We start from the raw sequence: 14,786 nt of genomic DNA on the forward strand, positions 1-14,786 counted from the left end.
GGAGCCCTAGTTCGGCCTTCAAGATTTCGGCAGGGAAGCCAAGTCCCTTGTGTGACCCTGGGTCAGTCCCGCCTTCTGGCTCCGTGCCTCAACTTCCCCATCTGCAAACCCAGAAACTGACGCCCCAACAACAGGTCTTTCGGAAGCGCTGCGCCCTCACCAAAGAAGGCCGCGCAAGCCCCTCTCCCCAGCCATCGCGTTGCCCTCAACAAACATGGCAAGCGGAGTGACGTCACCTCCCGTCGCCTCCGCCCGCGCCCCTCCCCCGGGGGCGGCGACCCTCAGTGACGGCGCGGGCGGCGCGCGTGCGCGGTGACGCGGCTCGGCCCGCGGCGACGGCGGTGAAGGGGCGGCGGGGCTGTGCGCCCGCAGTAGCCCAGCCGCGGCGGCCGGGGCGGGATGGAGTAGCGCGGCCTGCGGGCGGCGGGCGGGGCGAGGGGCCCGGAGGGCCGACGCCGCCGGACGGACGCGGGCACGGCGGCCGCACGCTGAGGGGGCGTCGCCGCCGCCGGCCCCCGGCGCCGCCGCGGGAGGCCGCGCCCGCCATGGCGGCCCGGGCGGTGCTGGACGAGTTCACGGCGCCCGCCGAGAAGGCGGCGCTGCTGGAGCGGAGCCGCGGCCGCATCGAGGGCCTGTTCGGCGTGAGCCTGGCGGTGCTCGGCGCGCTCGGGGCCGAGGAGCCGCTGCCCGCGCGCATCTGGCTGCAGCTCCGCGGGGCGCAGGAGGCGGTGCACAGCGCCAAGGTGAGTCCGCCGCCGCCCCCGCGCCTGCCCGCCCGGCCGGGCCGCCGTCCCCGCGCGCCCCCACCCCCTCCCGGCCGGGCCTTCGTGCGGGGACGCCGCGAAGCGCGGGGCTCAGCGCGCAGCCTCCGGAGCCCGCGGACCTGCGTCCTCAGCTCGCGAGCCATGTGACCTTGGGCTAGCGGTGCGATCGGGCGCGCCTCAGTTTCCCCGTCTGTGAAGGGGCGCTGACGAAAGCCCCTCCCTCGGGGGTGCCCCGAGGACTCGAGCGGGTGGTGTGTGTGCGAGCGCAGAGCCGGCGGCCGGAGGGCGCGCGCCGCGATCGCCGCCCGTGGTCGGCACCTTCCCCGCCCCCGGGGTGGAGCGCAGGGCCTGGTGGCGGGGCCCGCGCGGCCTCGGGCCAGCCCCGCAGCCGCCGTGCCCTTCCCAGGCCCCCGCTGCCGGCTTCTGAGCCTCTGGGGGATTTCCGTCCCCTTTGAGAGTCTGACAAAACCGTACAGTACTCGGCGTATCGAGAGCTGGGCTGTCTAATAACAGTTAAAAATAGCGTCGCTTCTTGTATGATGTTCTGTACAACTAACGTGTATTTCGTGGTTGTAGCGCCGCAGACGTTATGCTGAAGACTTCCGAAGGATTAGCGAATGCAGCCCCTAAAAAAATCCGAGGAGGTAGATTTGATTCTCCTCCTCTGTCTCTTTCTCTCTTTAAGTTACCAGCTGGGGAAACTGAAACTCTCGAGGAGGTGAGGTGACTCACCTTCTATCTGGATCAGCAATTTAGATTCACACCTACTGGGCCCGTCAGCTACTCCCCTCCCTCCCCAGGCCAGAAATCAGCGACACAATGCACACCCTCCCCCCACCCTCGAAGGAATCCAGGTTTCTCTCGGTTTTCCCCACAAGTACGCGTGGGAGCCAGGATTCAGACCTAGAGAAGTTGTTTCCACAGCCCTTCTTGCTACCTGTCTCCCACATGACGGACCCTCTGGGGGAAGCGGGAGGAATCCTGTTTGAAAAAGCCTGGATGCTCGCTTTTAACATGTTTGGAGGAGCTAGGACACTTAACCCTATGACTCTTCTCCACAGCTTAACTTAAAACATTGTAGGTGGTGAATCAACTGTGCTTTCCTGTCCTTAATTTTTTAGACTCTAACTTCTTTCCAGTCCCCTCCTGTTCTTCTCCCCAGCTTCACAATTTCTTCCCTCCCGCACCAGGGCTAAAACATTTCTCTTGACTGAGTCCTATTCCTTACAAAAGTCTTCACCTGCATTCGTTCCTCTCCTCCATTACCTTGGCGGCAATAAGCCCTTCATCCTTGGGGTGTGTCCCTCCCTTGCTTGGTTGACTTCTCCATCCCCCCCCTCCCTCCTGGTACTACTTGCATTAGACTAATCCTCTCACAGAAAGTCATTCTCCCACTGGGGGTTCCTGTTGTCTGTCTCATTCACTCTAAACTCCTCACGTGATTTACAAAATTTACGAATCCAACCCCACCTTCTTTTCCCAGTTCTCTGCTTGATCTGCTCTCAGTGTAAACCTCAGCTGGAGTCTGCCTGGTTTCACTTCCTGTGCACTCTGCCTGCTCCCAGTTCAGTTTTATTCAAAACTCGCCCCAAAGCGCGAAAAGTGCTTCTTTTGCTGAACACAAGGGCCCTGCCTAGTCTTGCCAGACCCTCCCAACTCCAGTTTTCTTGCCTGTCCCTGCCACACAGTTTAGCGTAAACTAATTGGAAAAGGTGTGTCTTACAGACTCTTGGAAGTATGTGTCACCTGCCCGGTTATCTTTATGATGTGTTACTCGTAATCCAACCCTCCCACATGTAAGAAATTCTTTTTTCTTGTTTTCCTTGAGACTCCCGGGTAAGAGTTGAATGCCACACTCAAGGGCTTTTCCTGTTTTGTTAATTCATTTTGGATTTTCTTTTACATTCTTTGGAGGAAGAGAACGACATTAACGTGATTTTAAAAATTAACAACAGGAAAGCAAACTTCAACCTCTCCAATATTTTAAGTTAAGCTGTGGAAGGAAGAGGGTTTGGAGGAAGGAAGATTTAGGGTGAAGAATTGTTTAATTGGTTGACACTGATTAAAATAACCTGTGAGCAACTGTTCTGGGTCCCATCGAGTTGTTTACTTTATTTTCCTGCCTTTACAATGTTAGTTCACTACCTTTCAGCTAGTGCTAGAGTAGAGGAGAACGTGGAGGTCAGTTGTTAGGGGAAGTTCCGTTGGCTAGAGAGAGGTGAGATGGGCTCCTGGTGGAAAGGGCTGCTGCCCCAAGAGACTGTATGATAAAAAGGCACTCTGGAAGAGTTACCACTTTTGTCAGGAGGGGAAATTTATTGGAGGAAGCAGCCCTTGAGCGGGGCTTTGAAGAACCAGGAAGATTCCCAGCCTGAGGTGGTTGTCAGCAAAGGCCTGGAAGCCAGAAGGGGGGGTGTCTTGAGATGAAGCCTCCCCGGATCCAAATGCCAGGCCAAGGCCATTGCGCCTTGTTCAGTATAGGGAGTCAGTGGGGGTTTGGATGGGGGAGAATTTGTCTACAACTGTATTTGGAGGCAGGAAGACCCAACCGAGGCAGGGACATTGTTCTAAGTTAGAGCTAGACCTGGGTGGGGCGGCAGGGTTTTCCCTGGGGTTTGGAGGTAGGAGTTGGGGGAAAGGTTTCCGCCTGGTGTCAGAAAGTATGGTAGATATGTTGTTTACTTTTGGTTGGTGGCGCCAGTTAGCAAACATTTAAAGAAAACTTAGGTGCCAAGGTGTACAGTAACTTGTGTCTTGACCTCAAGGAACCCACCGCCTGGTGGGGAGACCAACTTGGAAACAGACAGTACCGTGTAATACATGTAGCAGCTGAAGTATGTGCAAGGTGTTACAGTAACAGGACAGACAGGGTTCTGCCCACCTGGGTGCTAAGGGAGGACTGAGCTTTCCACAGGGAAGGAAGTGCAAGTGCAAAATCACAGCGATATGAAATAGTGCCGTTTTATCACAGATTCCTCCAGTGTGGGAGACGGGAGGAAATGGTGGGGGCCAGGTCATGGGGCATGTGGAGCCTGCTGAAAAGCATGGATTTTCCAAGCAGACAGTGGAGAGTCCGGACAGGACTGTAAGACAGAAGTGATGCTGTCAGGTGTATGTTTCTAAGAAATGCCCCCATTGTCCGTGTTTAAACCTCGTGGCTTGGGTACTCAGTGTGGGCCATTGCTGGTTTGTAGTGATGTACCGTGTTGTCCCGGAAATAAGACCTAGCCGCACCATCAGCTCTAACGCGTCTTTTGGAGCAAAAATTAATGTCAGACCCAGTCTTACATTGTATTAAAATAAGACCGGGTCTTATATTATGTAAAACCCGGTCTTAATATAAGACACAAGACCCGGTTTTATATTAAAATAAGACCGGGTCGTATATTAATTTTTGCTGCAAAAGACGCATTAGAGCTGATGGTCTGGCTAGGTCTTATTTTCGGGGAAACATGGTAAGTTGGGGGTAAGTATTTAGGAACTTTCATAGCAATGTGACATTACTACAAGGGCCAGAGAGGCAGTGTCTGGAAGTGAGAGGGAAACCAGAAGAGCATTGTCCAGAGGGGCTGGAGGGACCTGGAGCCAGAGGAGGTTGTAGATTGAATTTCAGAGGGAAGTGGAGGTGCTGGCTAGATGGTGCCTCCTTCTCAGAGACCTGACGGCAACTGCAGGGCTGGCTGGGCTCCTGGAAGTTAGGTAGTGGTGGGAGCAATGAGGCTGCAGAGAGCTCAGGCCTGGGGAGTGAGAAGAGTTGGAACTCTTCCTTTAGATCAAGGAGCCGCAAAGTCACATGCTCCCGGGACCAGGTGGGGAGACCAGCGTAGGGAAGTGGCTAGTTGGTGGGAAGCAACTGGTGAAATAAGGTGCTGGCGCCCTATGGGAGGGCACATGCCCATGCTTAGTATAGCCAGGTACACGGTACACGCCAGTGATGTCTGATCTTCTCATGGTCCGAGAGAAGCCAGGAGTCTGGATTTCACAGTGTGCAATCTGTTTTTTCTTAAGAGGCAATTCATTTATGTTTTAAAAACCATGAGTGCTGTGAATTATATCTGAATAAAAGTTTCACGTTATTTTTTTTCCTGTTTGCTTTCTGGTTTTTTTTTAGTTTCAGGTGTATAAAGCAGTGTAATAGTTACACCTCTCGCAAAGTGATAACCCCCTTTCTAATATGTTCTTTTTTAAGTATACATATTCTATTAAAAAAGAAAAAAACCATGGATACTAAAGAAAAATCTCAGTGGACAGATTCCACTTGTGGATTGCCTTTTTAGAACCTCTACTTTAGATAGTAGGAGACCAGATGAGTGAAGATACGTGTTTTGTTTGTTTTTGTTTTGTTTTGTTTTCTATTTGGAGAAGAGGGCAGTTGAAGGCCTAATGGCCTGCAGTGCTGTCTCAGTAAAGTAGGGTGCCAGTCACGCCGAGCAAGGCGGGGTGAGAGCCTGAAGACGGGCTGTTAGGAAAGGTGCGGAGGAGCTGCTTTGGAAAAGGACTGGGACTGACGGAAGGGCCAGGAAACGTTAGAGGGCGTGAATTTATAGTGCTTGATCCAGAAATTCTCGAGTAGGTAATGATTTCCCCCACTCTGGGCGTTGGTGAAACCCACATGAGAACTGAAGGGACCTAAGGTGCCAGTGAGCAAGACAGAAGGGAACCAGGGGCTGTCCTGAATGGGCGGTCTTACCTGGGCTAGGACAGTCCAAAAATACACGAGACTTACCTTCTTGTACTGGAGAGGCCGCCGGAGAGGCAGAAGGCGCGTAATGAACCGCGTGCCTCCGAGACTCGGGGAATCGCGCAGGCGGGCCACGTGCAGTCAGTCCTGGAGGAGGCTAGCGTTGGAGCTGGAGCGGAACTTCAGAGATCAGAATCTTGGATGTGGGGGATTCGGGACGATTCTGAGGGCCACGGGTGGTGCCTCAGTGGTCCTGCGTGACGTGGAAGTCTTCCTTTCGTCTTAAAGAGGTAAGGAGGGGAGGAGATGGAAGTGTGAGCCATCTGGAAGTCCTGCTGTGCTGAGGTCACCCAGCTCCCTCCCGGGGAATTGGAGGTAAATGGCGTGGCCGGCTGCTTGCAGGCTTTCGCCATGAACGTAGGGTGCTGACTTTGCTAACCACAACTGCCGCTCAGATGGTGGCCGTGAGGCACAGCCAGTGACCTACCCAGAGCACCAGTCTGGAGAACTTCTCCGGAGAGGAGCTTGGAGGACTGATCAGCCTTAAACAGTGCCGTCCAGTACACCTGATAAGCTGTGCCAAGGGAACTACCGTCCAGTCCACTTTTAATTTGTGAGGAACAGAAAAAGGGGAAGAGAGGGTGATTGTCCTTGATCCAACTTTGAGTTTTGACTCCTGTGTTTTAGAGGAAGAGAAGGATAAGGGTATAAAGAAATGCAGCTGCGGTGGAAGCGGCCTGTTACTGCGTTGACTGCAGAGGATTAAAGTGGCACGCGGTGTTGTTTCGTTTCCTTTTGTGTTAGAAGAACTGGGTACCTGGTGTCATGAACTCTTGAACGGTGGACTTACTTGTTCATGGAGGAAATAATTCGTAGATGTAATGCTGGGTTGGGGCGCAGAGTTTTTGTTTGGATTTTACCAGAAAGGAGGTTGGTGGCCTTTTTGCATTTCCTAGAATGATATATTTTAACTCATTACCGTTGTGAAAATCATCTTAAGAAACAGTGGTTTGTTCCGTTTCTTTTTATGGTTAATATTTTGGGGTTCTACCAGAATGTTGAAATAAGGCGTACTCACACTGAGTATGGGGAGCGGGGTAAAGCGATTGCTCATGACTCGTTTCCTCTTCCCTCTCTGTACAGCTAGTGTTTCGGGGTGTTAATTAAATCCACGATAGCTTGTTCTGCGTTGGCTTTTTACTAAATTAATGTAATTGTATAGTTAGTGGTCTTACATTTCAAAAACAATTATGGTGGGGGGAATCCTTACAGTAATTAAAGAACTGGTTTTTCAAAAATAAGTTATGTCATGGAAACAGCAAGAAAATCCTTTTGTTTAAAGAAACAATTATTTTAATTGTTATTTTAAGAGGTTCCTTTCAACTTTCGAGGTTTTGTTCGGCCTTAGTGCTGATGGAATTAATCATATTAGCTGATGAATAAGAGCTGTGTGAATTTACATCTGACTTTTCTGCATGAAAGTCAGTTGTGATTATGGCATCTTTTGATTGAAACTGTCTGCCAGTCACCTGGGATCCTTACCCGTTTTTGAACCTACACAATATATTTCATTATTAATCCTGACGTTTTTAAAAATTAAGATAATGGAATTACTACTTTGTTATACTGCGTAGGCTAGTGCAGACAGTGCATCTCTATCAGTTAGGGAATGGATTTACCGACCGTAACAGAAGCCGGGCTGTACAGGCTAGGAGTTTCGTTTCCTTTCACTTAGTAAAAAGTCTAAAGCTAAACAATCCCAAGTTGAGTGGGGTTAGGAGCTGTCAGGGTGAAGGTCTCCACAGTTCTCTTGGTCTTTCCCTCCAATGGTCACAGAGTAACTACCGCAGTTCCAGCCATTGGGTCTGTTCCCATCAGGAAAGAAGGAAGCGGTATCACCATGTTTCTAGAAAATGCCAGCAGACTTTGAGGGTGAGTTTTTATCAGCACTGAAAAAAAGAGCGGTGGGATAAAATTGCTTGATTAGGTACAGATTGGCTAATATCTCACAGAACAGTGAAACCATAACCTTTGGGGACATCTTTTCTACCAGACATAATGGGCATCTTGGGTGGACGAAAATCGACATTTTAACATGTAGCATCACAGTCCAGGCCCTAAGCAACAGTGAATGGTTATAAATAATTAACAAAGGTTAATTTCCCAGAGAATTCATCTTTGGGTGGGCCGAAGAGATGCTCCATTACGATCAAAGGCCCGCCTCTTGCCTCACTTAGAAGTAGGTGATCATTTTTCTTAACTGTATGCAGATTATTAAAATAGAACACACATCCTTTTTTGGTCATTTGGGCCACTTTCTCCCTTAAAGTGATATCCACACCATTGATACTTGACTGGAATACAGCCAGTGTTCCCAGTCTTCTAATTCCTGTTTTGATGTGGATTTGTTAGGCATTTATTGATTGGGTTAGGGTGTCCCCGCAGTGGCACCGCTGACATTTTGGTCAGAGGATACTTTATTGTGGGGGCTGTACACATAGAATCCACGGTCCCTAGCCCTGAGGTGCCGGGAACACCCCCTCCGTCATGACAACCAGAAGTGTCTCCTGACATTGCCAGTACCCCCAAGAACAAAATCACCCCTGGTTGAGAACCACCGTTAAATGACTAAGGCCAGTCCCCACGCTGTCTAGTAAAGTTGTATTAAGTACTGTCGTTTAAATAATAAGATACTACTGTGTGTAGAAAACAGATCAACATGTCTCCCCCACCACGAAGCCCTCCCCCATTCTTGGAATGTGTTTCTGGATAAGAGTGGAAGGAAGGAAAGGTTAGCTTAGGCAGCAAAAATAAGAAGCCTGCTGGAGTCCAGACCACAGACAGAGGACTGGAGTGTGGGCCTGCGCAGTGAGCAGCTGTGGAAAGGTCTAGGAAGGAAGTGAAATAAATGGGTGTGCTTTCAGACATAACTTTCATACTGTTCCAAGGGAGTGAGGTGGGACTGACAAGGCTGGCAGCAGAAAGAAGGTTAGAGGTGGTTCCAGTGTTTATGTGGAACAAGATTGGTGAAGGATCGCACTACGAAGAGAAGGAAAGAAAGCTTTGAATCGAGGTGACTGTCACGTTGAAAGGAACTTAGACCGAAGGTGGACTAAAGGAGAGCTCAGCTCTGGTCCAGACCGTTAAAAGTTTGAGGCTCTTGTAGAAGTGCCCGGGGTCTGCAACCTACCAGGACGAAAGACTAGAGAAGTGAAAATTCGGGTGGGAGTTGGAAGAGTGTGGGAGTATAATTGAGGGGCAGGTCCAGCACAGAACCCTGGGGGGAGTCTACATTTAAGGTGCAGTAGTAAAGGGCAGCAAAGGACTTCGGGAGTAGTCAGAAAGAAGGGAAGTCACAGACAGCTAGTGGGAGCTCTGGAGAGGAAAGCACTGTCGCGGAGAGAAGCTGGTCGGTGGTGTCGGGCTCGCGTAGGAGAGGGCAGGGAAGGGGAGGGGCCTCGGTTTGGCATTCACTGTCTTTCAGGAAAGTGGTTTCAGGTTGAATGGGGGCAGAATCCAGATTTCAGGGGGTCGACTGAAATAAATGGAGTTTGGGCTGCCGTTTCAAAAAGTGACGATGAAAAGACAGATGGAGTAGCCCTGTGCACAGGCAGTGGGGCTGCAGGGAGTGTTCTGTGGGATCGGGAAGCCCACTCAGGTTTGTGAACAGAGGGACAGGGTGGCTAAAAAGGCAGTGGTGAAGCAAGGCCTGGGAAAGGAACTATGGCTTTGAAACAGAAGGAAGAAGGAATTCCGAAAGGTAGAATTTGTAGGTGAAAACGGGCAGTCGGAGAGATGCGCATATGTTGGCCTCTGGACTCTGATAAAACCCCGTCTTTTATTAAGAGTGAGAGGAGAGGCAGGAATGAAGTTGCAGGCCTGCGGGCAGTGTTTGGGTGGACGTGAAGAATCAGCGTCCGGGAGTGCAGGTCGCTGTGGAAGCTGTAGGATTTCAGAAATGTGGGAGTGTGGTGGTGTGGAGTCGGGGAGGTACTGAGCGTGGCCCCTGGTCCTGTCTCCAGAAGCCCACTCAGCCAGCGGGCCGGGAGGTCCTTCCTGTGGGGCACTTAGGACACGCCCCTCCTGGGACGAACTTGGTAGACATTTCAGAAATGAGACTGAGAAGAAAGATGGAAAAGAAAGCAAATGTTAGAAGTGCATTGGAAAAAAGGCTGATCTGGTTCTTATTAAATGTATAGCAGTGTTATTAATATAGACGGCCAGCTAGAAACCTAAAACATACCTGTTATCGATTTGTAGACTGATGTTTAAAAGTTTGATTTTTCTAAGGCTTATGTGGTGCTTCTAATTCCTACATATTCTGTAGGAGTCATGTGGCAGTGTCTGGAAATCATACCAACCCTCCGTTCTTTTCTCAGAGATAACATAGAGCACCATTTATGAAGAGTCTGCTAACTGGACGAGCTCTTCTGTAGAGAACTGCAGTGTGGCTGCGACTGAGAACGGCCGGTGGGAGCCACTGCAGAGGTCTCTCCGGGCGGCACTGAGAGCTCCTGCCTGGTGCTTTCCCCTTGCTCACTGACGTGCGCGCCACCGGGGTATCTTCTGTGAGAGTGTGCCAGGGCACGGTTATGCTCCTGGCAGCTGCCAGCGTGTGTTAGAGCTGCACTCAGGACAGCTTATCGCGAGTCGCTGTGGTTTTTAGCCTTTATGTCTTCCTTAAGTCTGTTTTTGAACCTGTGCTGTCGGGTGCTTTGCAGGTAACGCCCTATGCTTTTCCTTCTACGCTTTTAATCGGCTGCTTCAAACCACATCTGACCTGGGAGACAAGCTGGCAAAGCCCCTCACGTGTTCCCATAAGAGCTAGTAGGTGGTGAACGGTGCTGCTGACAATCCTTTGCCCAGGTCAGTCCTGCAGAGTCTGGGACGACCGCTTGGGTCCTTGCTGGTTTTCGCTGTGCTCTCTGGATTTGTGAAATGTTACAAGTTGAGAAGAGCTGAGGTTTTAGAAGGTACACTGATAGGCATTCATTTTGCCATATGAAAGGGAAGTTATTGTATCTAGTATGTGTCGCCTCCCTTTTTTTCTTAAAAGCCTGAATTAAGTAACAATGTGAATATTACAGGATAGGTAGATGGTTTTTGACTGACATTCCAGTGCTCAGGTAGCACATACAGCCAAATGCAAATGACAGCTATTTGGAGCCACAGAATCTTATCAGTACAACTGATGGCCAAAGGACTCCTAGAAGGTAATTTATAATGTATACCTGTATACTTGGTTGTTCACTTCTGAATGGAGGTATAAAAATCAATTCTTGCTACTTAGTAATTCTGAAGAGTAAATTATTAACAAAAAATTGAGTTTGATTCTCAAGGGATAATGGCCTATTTCTTTTGGGGGTGCATGCGTACACGCACACAGTTTTGTGTGCTATTAGCATAACTTCCTCAAAAGTCTGCAGTGAGTCCTGCAGTAATAGTTTTAGTTATATGAGGAGCAGTGTCAGCTTGTATTGGGCGCCTCTCTGCCCATCTTCCTAGCGCTGACACTCAGGCAGGGGATCTCCTGAGCTGTGCGCGTCTCTGAGGATCCAGCCTGAACTGGATTCTTTCTCTGAAAGATGATAATTAAATAGTATCTGCATGTATCTCAGAGAATATCACTTGCTGTGAAAAGCTTGTATAAGCTCTGAAAAGTAAATTGATTTCTTTGCAAATAACACATCAGATGGACAATTTTAGAGTTACGTATTTTCTGTAGGTTCAAATGTGTAAAATTGACGAATGTTGATAAAAGCATAGGGACTTTTGTGATTGTCACTTTAAAATTGCATGTGGGAAATCTCTATACCTTCTGCTTAATTTTGCCACGAAACCTAAAACTTTCTAAAAATAAAGTCTATTTTCAAACACTGAACTCAGGGTTGTTCACTCATTTTTGCAGTTATCTGTCTCAGCATCTAGTTTAATTGTACATTTTCTCTTGGTTGTATCGGGTTGGGAACACCCTAAATCCTAGTTAATTAGTTACAGATACAATCGTTTGGGGGCAGCTCTTATGGAATATTCTTCCATTAAACTAATCAGAGGAGTAACAAATAATAGAAAAAGTTTGTTTCAAAGATGAGTCACTCACAGTATTTCATAACTGCTGATTCCTTATCGCAAACAAGAATCAAGCAAAACTTACAATTAGGGCCGTCCCATCTTTGATACAGCTTCACACCATGTTATGCGTCTACTTTTTAATTTTTTATTAAAGCTACGAAGTAGGGAGTATATGAAAATAATATGTGCACGTAGTTAAGATAAAAAATCAAGTACCTCTGATATTTTCTAATAGTTCCTTGCTTCTGCCCCCCAATTTCCTAGAGGCAACTAGTTTTTACTGTTTTTAACTGTTTGTTCTGATGGTTACCTAAGTAACTATAAATACTATACTGCTATTTCTTATCAAATTTAAGCATTATTCACTGTAAGATAAATGAGTGGAAACTACCCCCGTTTTCCCAGTTGCTATGGTCTGAATATTTGTGTCCCCTCAAAATTCCTATGTTGAAATCCTAATGCCCAGTGTGATGGCGTTAGGAGGCGGGGCCTCTGGGAGGCGATGAGGTCACGAGGGCCGACAGACCTGCTTTGCCTCTTCCACCAAGTCAGGACGCAGGAAGTCTGCAGCCTGGAAACGGGCCCTCACCTGAGCACGCTGCACCCTCATCTTGGACTTCAGCCTCCAAAACTGTGAGAAATAAGTTTCCGTTGTTTATAAGTCACCCAGTCTGTGGTATTTGTTATGGTGGGCTGAATGGACGAAGACTGATATATTCTTTTTAGTTAAAGCAAGGAACAGGGTTAATATAATTGTGACTTATGTAAATACTACTCACTGCAAAGCCACATATTGTTTTACATTATGTTCTCTTTCTGGTACAGCTTTTAATTTTTCCTGGAATTTTTATCTGCCCTGTTTTCATGTAGTTGTGAAATTTGCTTTAAACACACCCCTCGTATTTTACAAATGTTCCTTTATGTTAGGTATTCACTGAGCCTCCTTTACTGGGAGAATGCTTCTAGAGCCCTTTTCCTCCAATCAGCTGGTTGCACCTTGTAGCCTGAATCTAGGTCAAAAGTGTCAACATTCCTTATAGGGTTTAAACAAGACCCAGAGCCTCATAATATTAAAAAATAGATATAATACAAAATACCTGGCATATGAAGAATCAGGAAAATATCACCTCTGATGACAAAAGACAGCAGACACCAATACCAAGAGGGCACAGATGGTGAATTAGCTGACAAAAACTTTACAGCATCTATTATAAAAATTCCACAGCAGGCAGGCGATCGCAAGTGCTCTGAAACTCATAGAAAAACAGAAAGCTGCGGCAGAGAAATAGAAGATACAAAGAGAAGAACCAAATGGAAAGGTTAGAACTTAAAAACACAATAAGCTAAATAAAAACTCACTATATGGGCTCGATTTTAAAGTGTTGATGACACAGAAAAGAGTCCTTGAACTTGAGGATCGGACACTAGAAGCCATCTAATCTGAACGGGAGTGGAGGAGCAAGTGTGGTGAAAAATAATGGCTGGAGACTTCCCAAATTTGTCGAAGGTGTAAGTATCATGATTCAAGAAGCTCAGTGAACACACACAGAATAAACTCAAAGAATTCCACACCCAGATGCGTCATAACCACACTTCTGAAAACTGAAGACAAATTAAAAATCCTGAAAGCCTCTAGGGGAACAACAATTAGAATGAGTACAGATTTCTCATCAGAAACCATGGAGGCTGAAAAGTGGCCCAATAAAAGAACTGTTAACTGAGAATTCTCTATCCAGTGAAATTATCCTTGAAGAATGAAAGTGAAGTAAAGCATCATACAGCATTCCAGCTAAAGAGAAATTATTAAAACTAAAGAGAAATTATTGCCTGCTCCAAAAGAATTGCTAAGAGACGTTCTTCATATGGAAAATGAGTTAATGGTTATAAGCAAAATTTATAACATTGTTTGGTGGGATTTCAAATGTATGTACGTGTAATGTATGAGATCACTCTAACATAAAACGAGGGCAAGGAGGAAAGGGACCAAGAGTAAAGGAACCTGTATGATGGTAGAGTTCTAAAATTTGTACCCACGGGATTTTAAGTTGTGGAGATGGTGAGTGGTGGCACGGAGATGTCAGTGCGATTGAAAGAAGATTTTGATTACTTGCATTTCCCAAGAGAAGGGGGCACGCCTCGCCACGCAGGGACACAGGCGAAGCATCAGGTTTTGGTCAGGAGGCAGAAGCAGGAGCAGGAGAAAGGCAAGGCAAGGCAGGGTAAACCGTTTAGGATCTGCTAGTTGGGACGATTCCTGTGGGCTCTAGGGCATCGGCGCTGTCCTTAGCTGTCTGTTACCTGGCCCTGGCTTGATACAGGGCAGGGGAACTATTGGCTTGGTGTGTGAGTTCAGGTGAGATGGCTTGGCGCACAGCCCTGCATCAGGCAACCTGTGTAGGAACGCATGCTCCTAGCAGGCTGTCCGCGAGCCCTGGGAGGGCAGGTCTCTCCCCAGGCCTGAAACGCTTCCCACAATCTCAAAATGTAAGATACGGAAAATACAAAACATGAGGCGCATAGGTGGTAACGTTTACATTTCTCTTGGAATGACAGAATATTGAATTTGAGTGGACTGTGAAAGTTAAGTATGTACATTGTAGTTGATAGCATGACCACTTTTAAAAGTATATAAAGAGATAGAGTAAAAAATGCATTAAAAATTATCATACTAGACAATATTTGTATGATGCACAAGAGGGCTAGATGGGGAAAAGGAATTAAAAGTAGGGAACAAGCAGAAAACAAATAAAATGGTAGACTTAACTCCAAACTTACCAATAATTTCATTAAAAATAAATAGTCTAAGCATCAATTAAAAGACATTGTCAGAAAAAATGTAACCAAACTATATGGTGTCTTCAAGAAACTCATTTCGTATATAATGATACAAGTAAGTTAAAATTAAAAGGAGGAAAAAATGTATACTGTGAAAACATTAATCAAAAGAAAGCTGGACTAGCAATATTACTGTCAGATGAAGTAGCCTTCAGAGCAAAGAGGGTCATTACACAAAGATAAAGTTAATTTACCAAGAAGACATAATGCTAAATATACATATTCTAACAATAGAGCTGCAAGTTACATGAAGCAAAAACTGGTAGAGAGAGTTGAAAGGAGAAGTTGGCAAATCCACAATTACAGTTGGAGATGTCAACATTTTTCTCTCAAGAATTGATAGGCCCACTAGACAAACAATCAGCAAAGATATAAAACTCAACAACACCATCAACCAACCTGATTGTAATAGATATTTATAGAACACTTCACCC

At 47.3% G+C, this 14,786-nt stretch overlaps 1 protein-coding gene across 2 annotated transcripts in view; it reads left to right on the top strand.

Moving 5' to 3' along the window:
• The first annotated feature begins 423 nt into the window (after positions 1–423).
• The window catches only part of N4BP1 (NEDD4 binding protein 1), a 39,462-nt gene continuing 25,099 nt past the window's right edge, over positions 424–14,786 (top strand). The window contains exon 1 of one of the 2 annotated variants that reach the window (XM_074314944.2): positions 424–743. In XM_074314944.2, the coding sequence (XP_074171045.1) occupies positions 546–743 (198 nt within the window). In that variant the 5' untranslated portion in view covers positions 424–545. The remainder of the gene's footprint in view (positions 744–14,786) is intronic. The other variant, XM_074314945.2, reaches the window with a different exon arrangement.

Source organism: Rhinolophus sinicus, chromosome 8 (assembly GCF_057876585.1).
Source record: "Rhinolophus sinicus isolate RSI-liver-muscle chromosome 8, RSI-T2T, whole genome shotgun sequence".
NCBI lineage: Eukaryota > Metazoa > Chordata > Mammalia > Chiroptera > Rhinolophidae > Rhinolophus > Rhinolophus sinicus.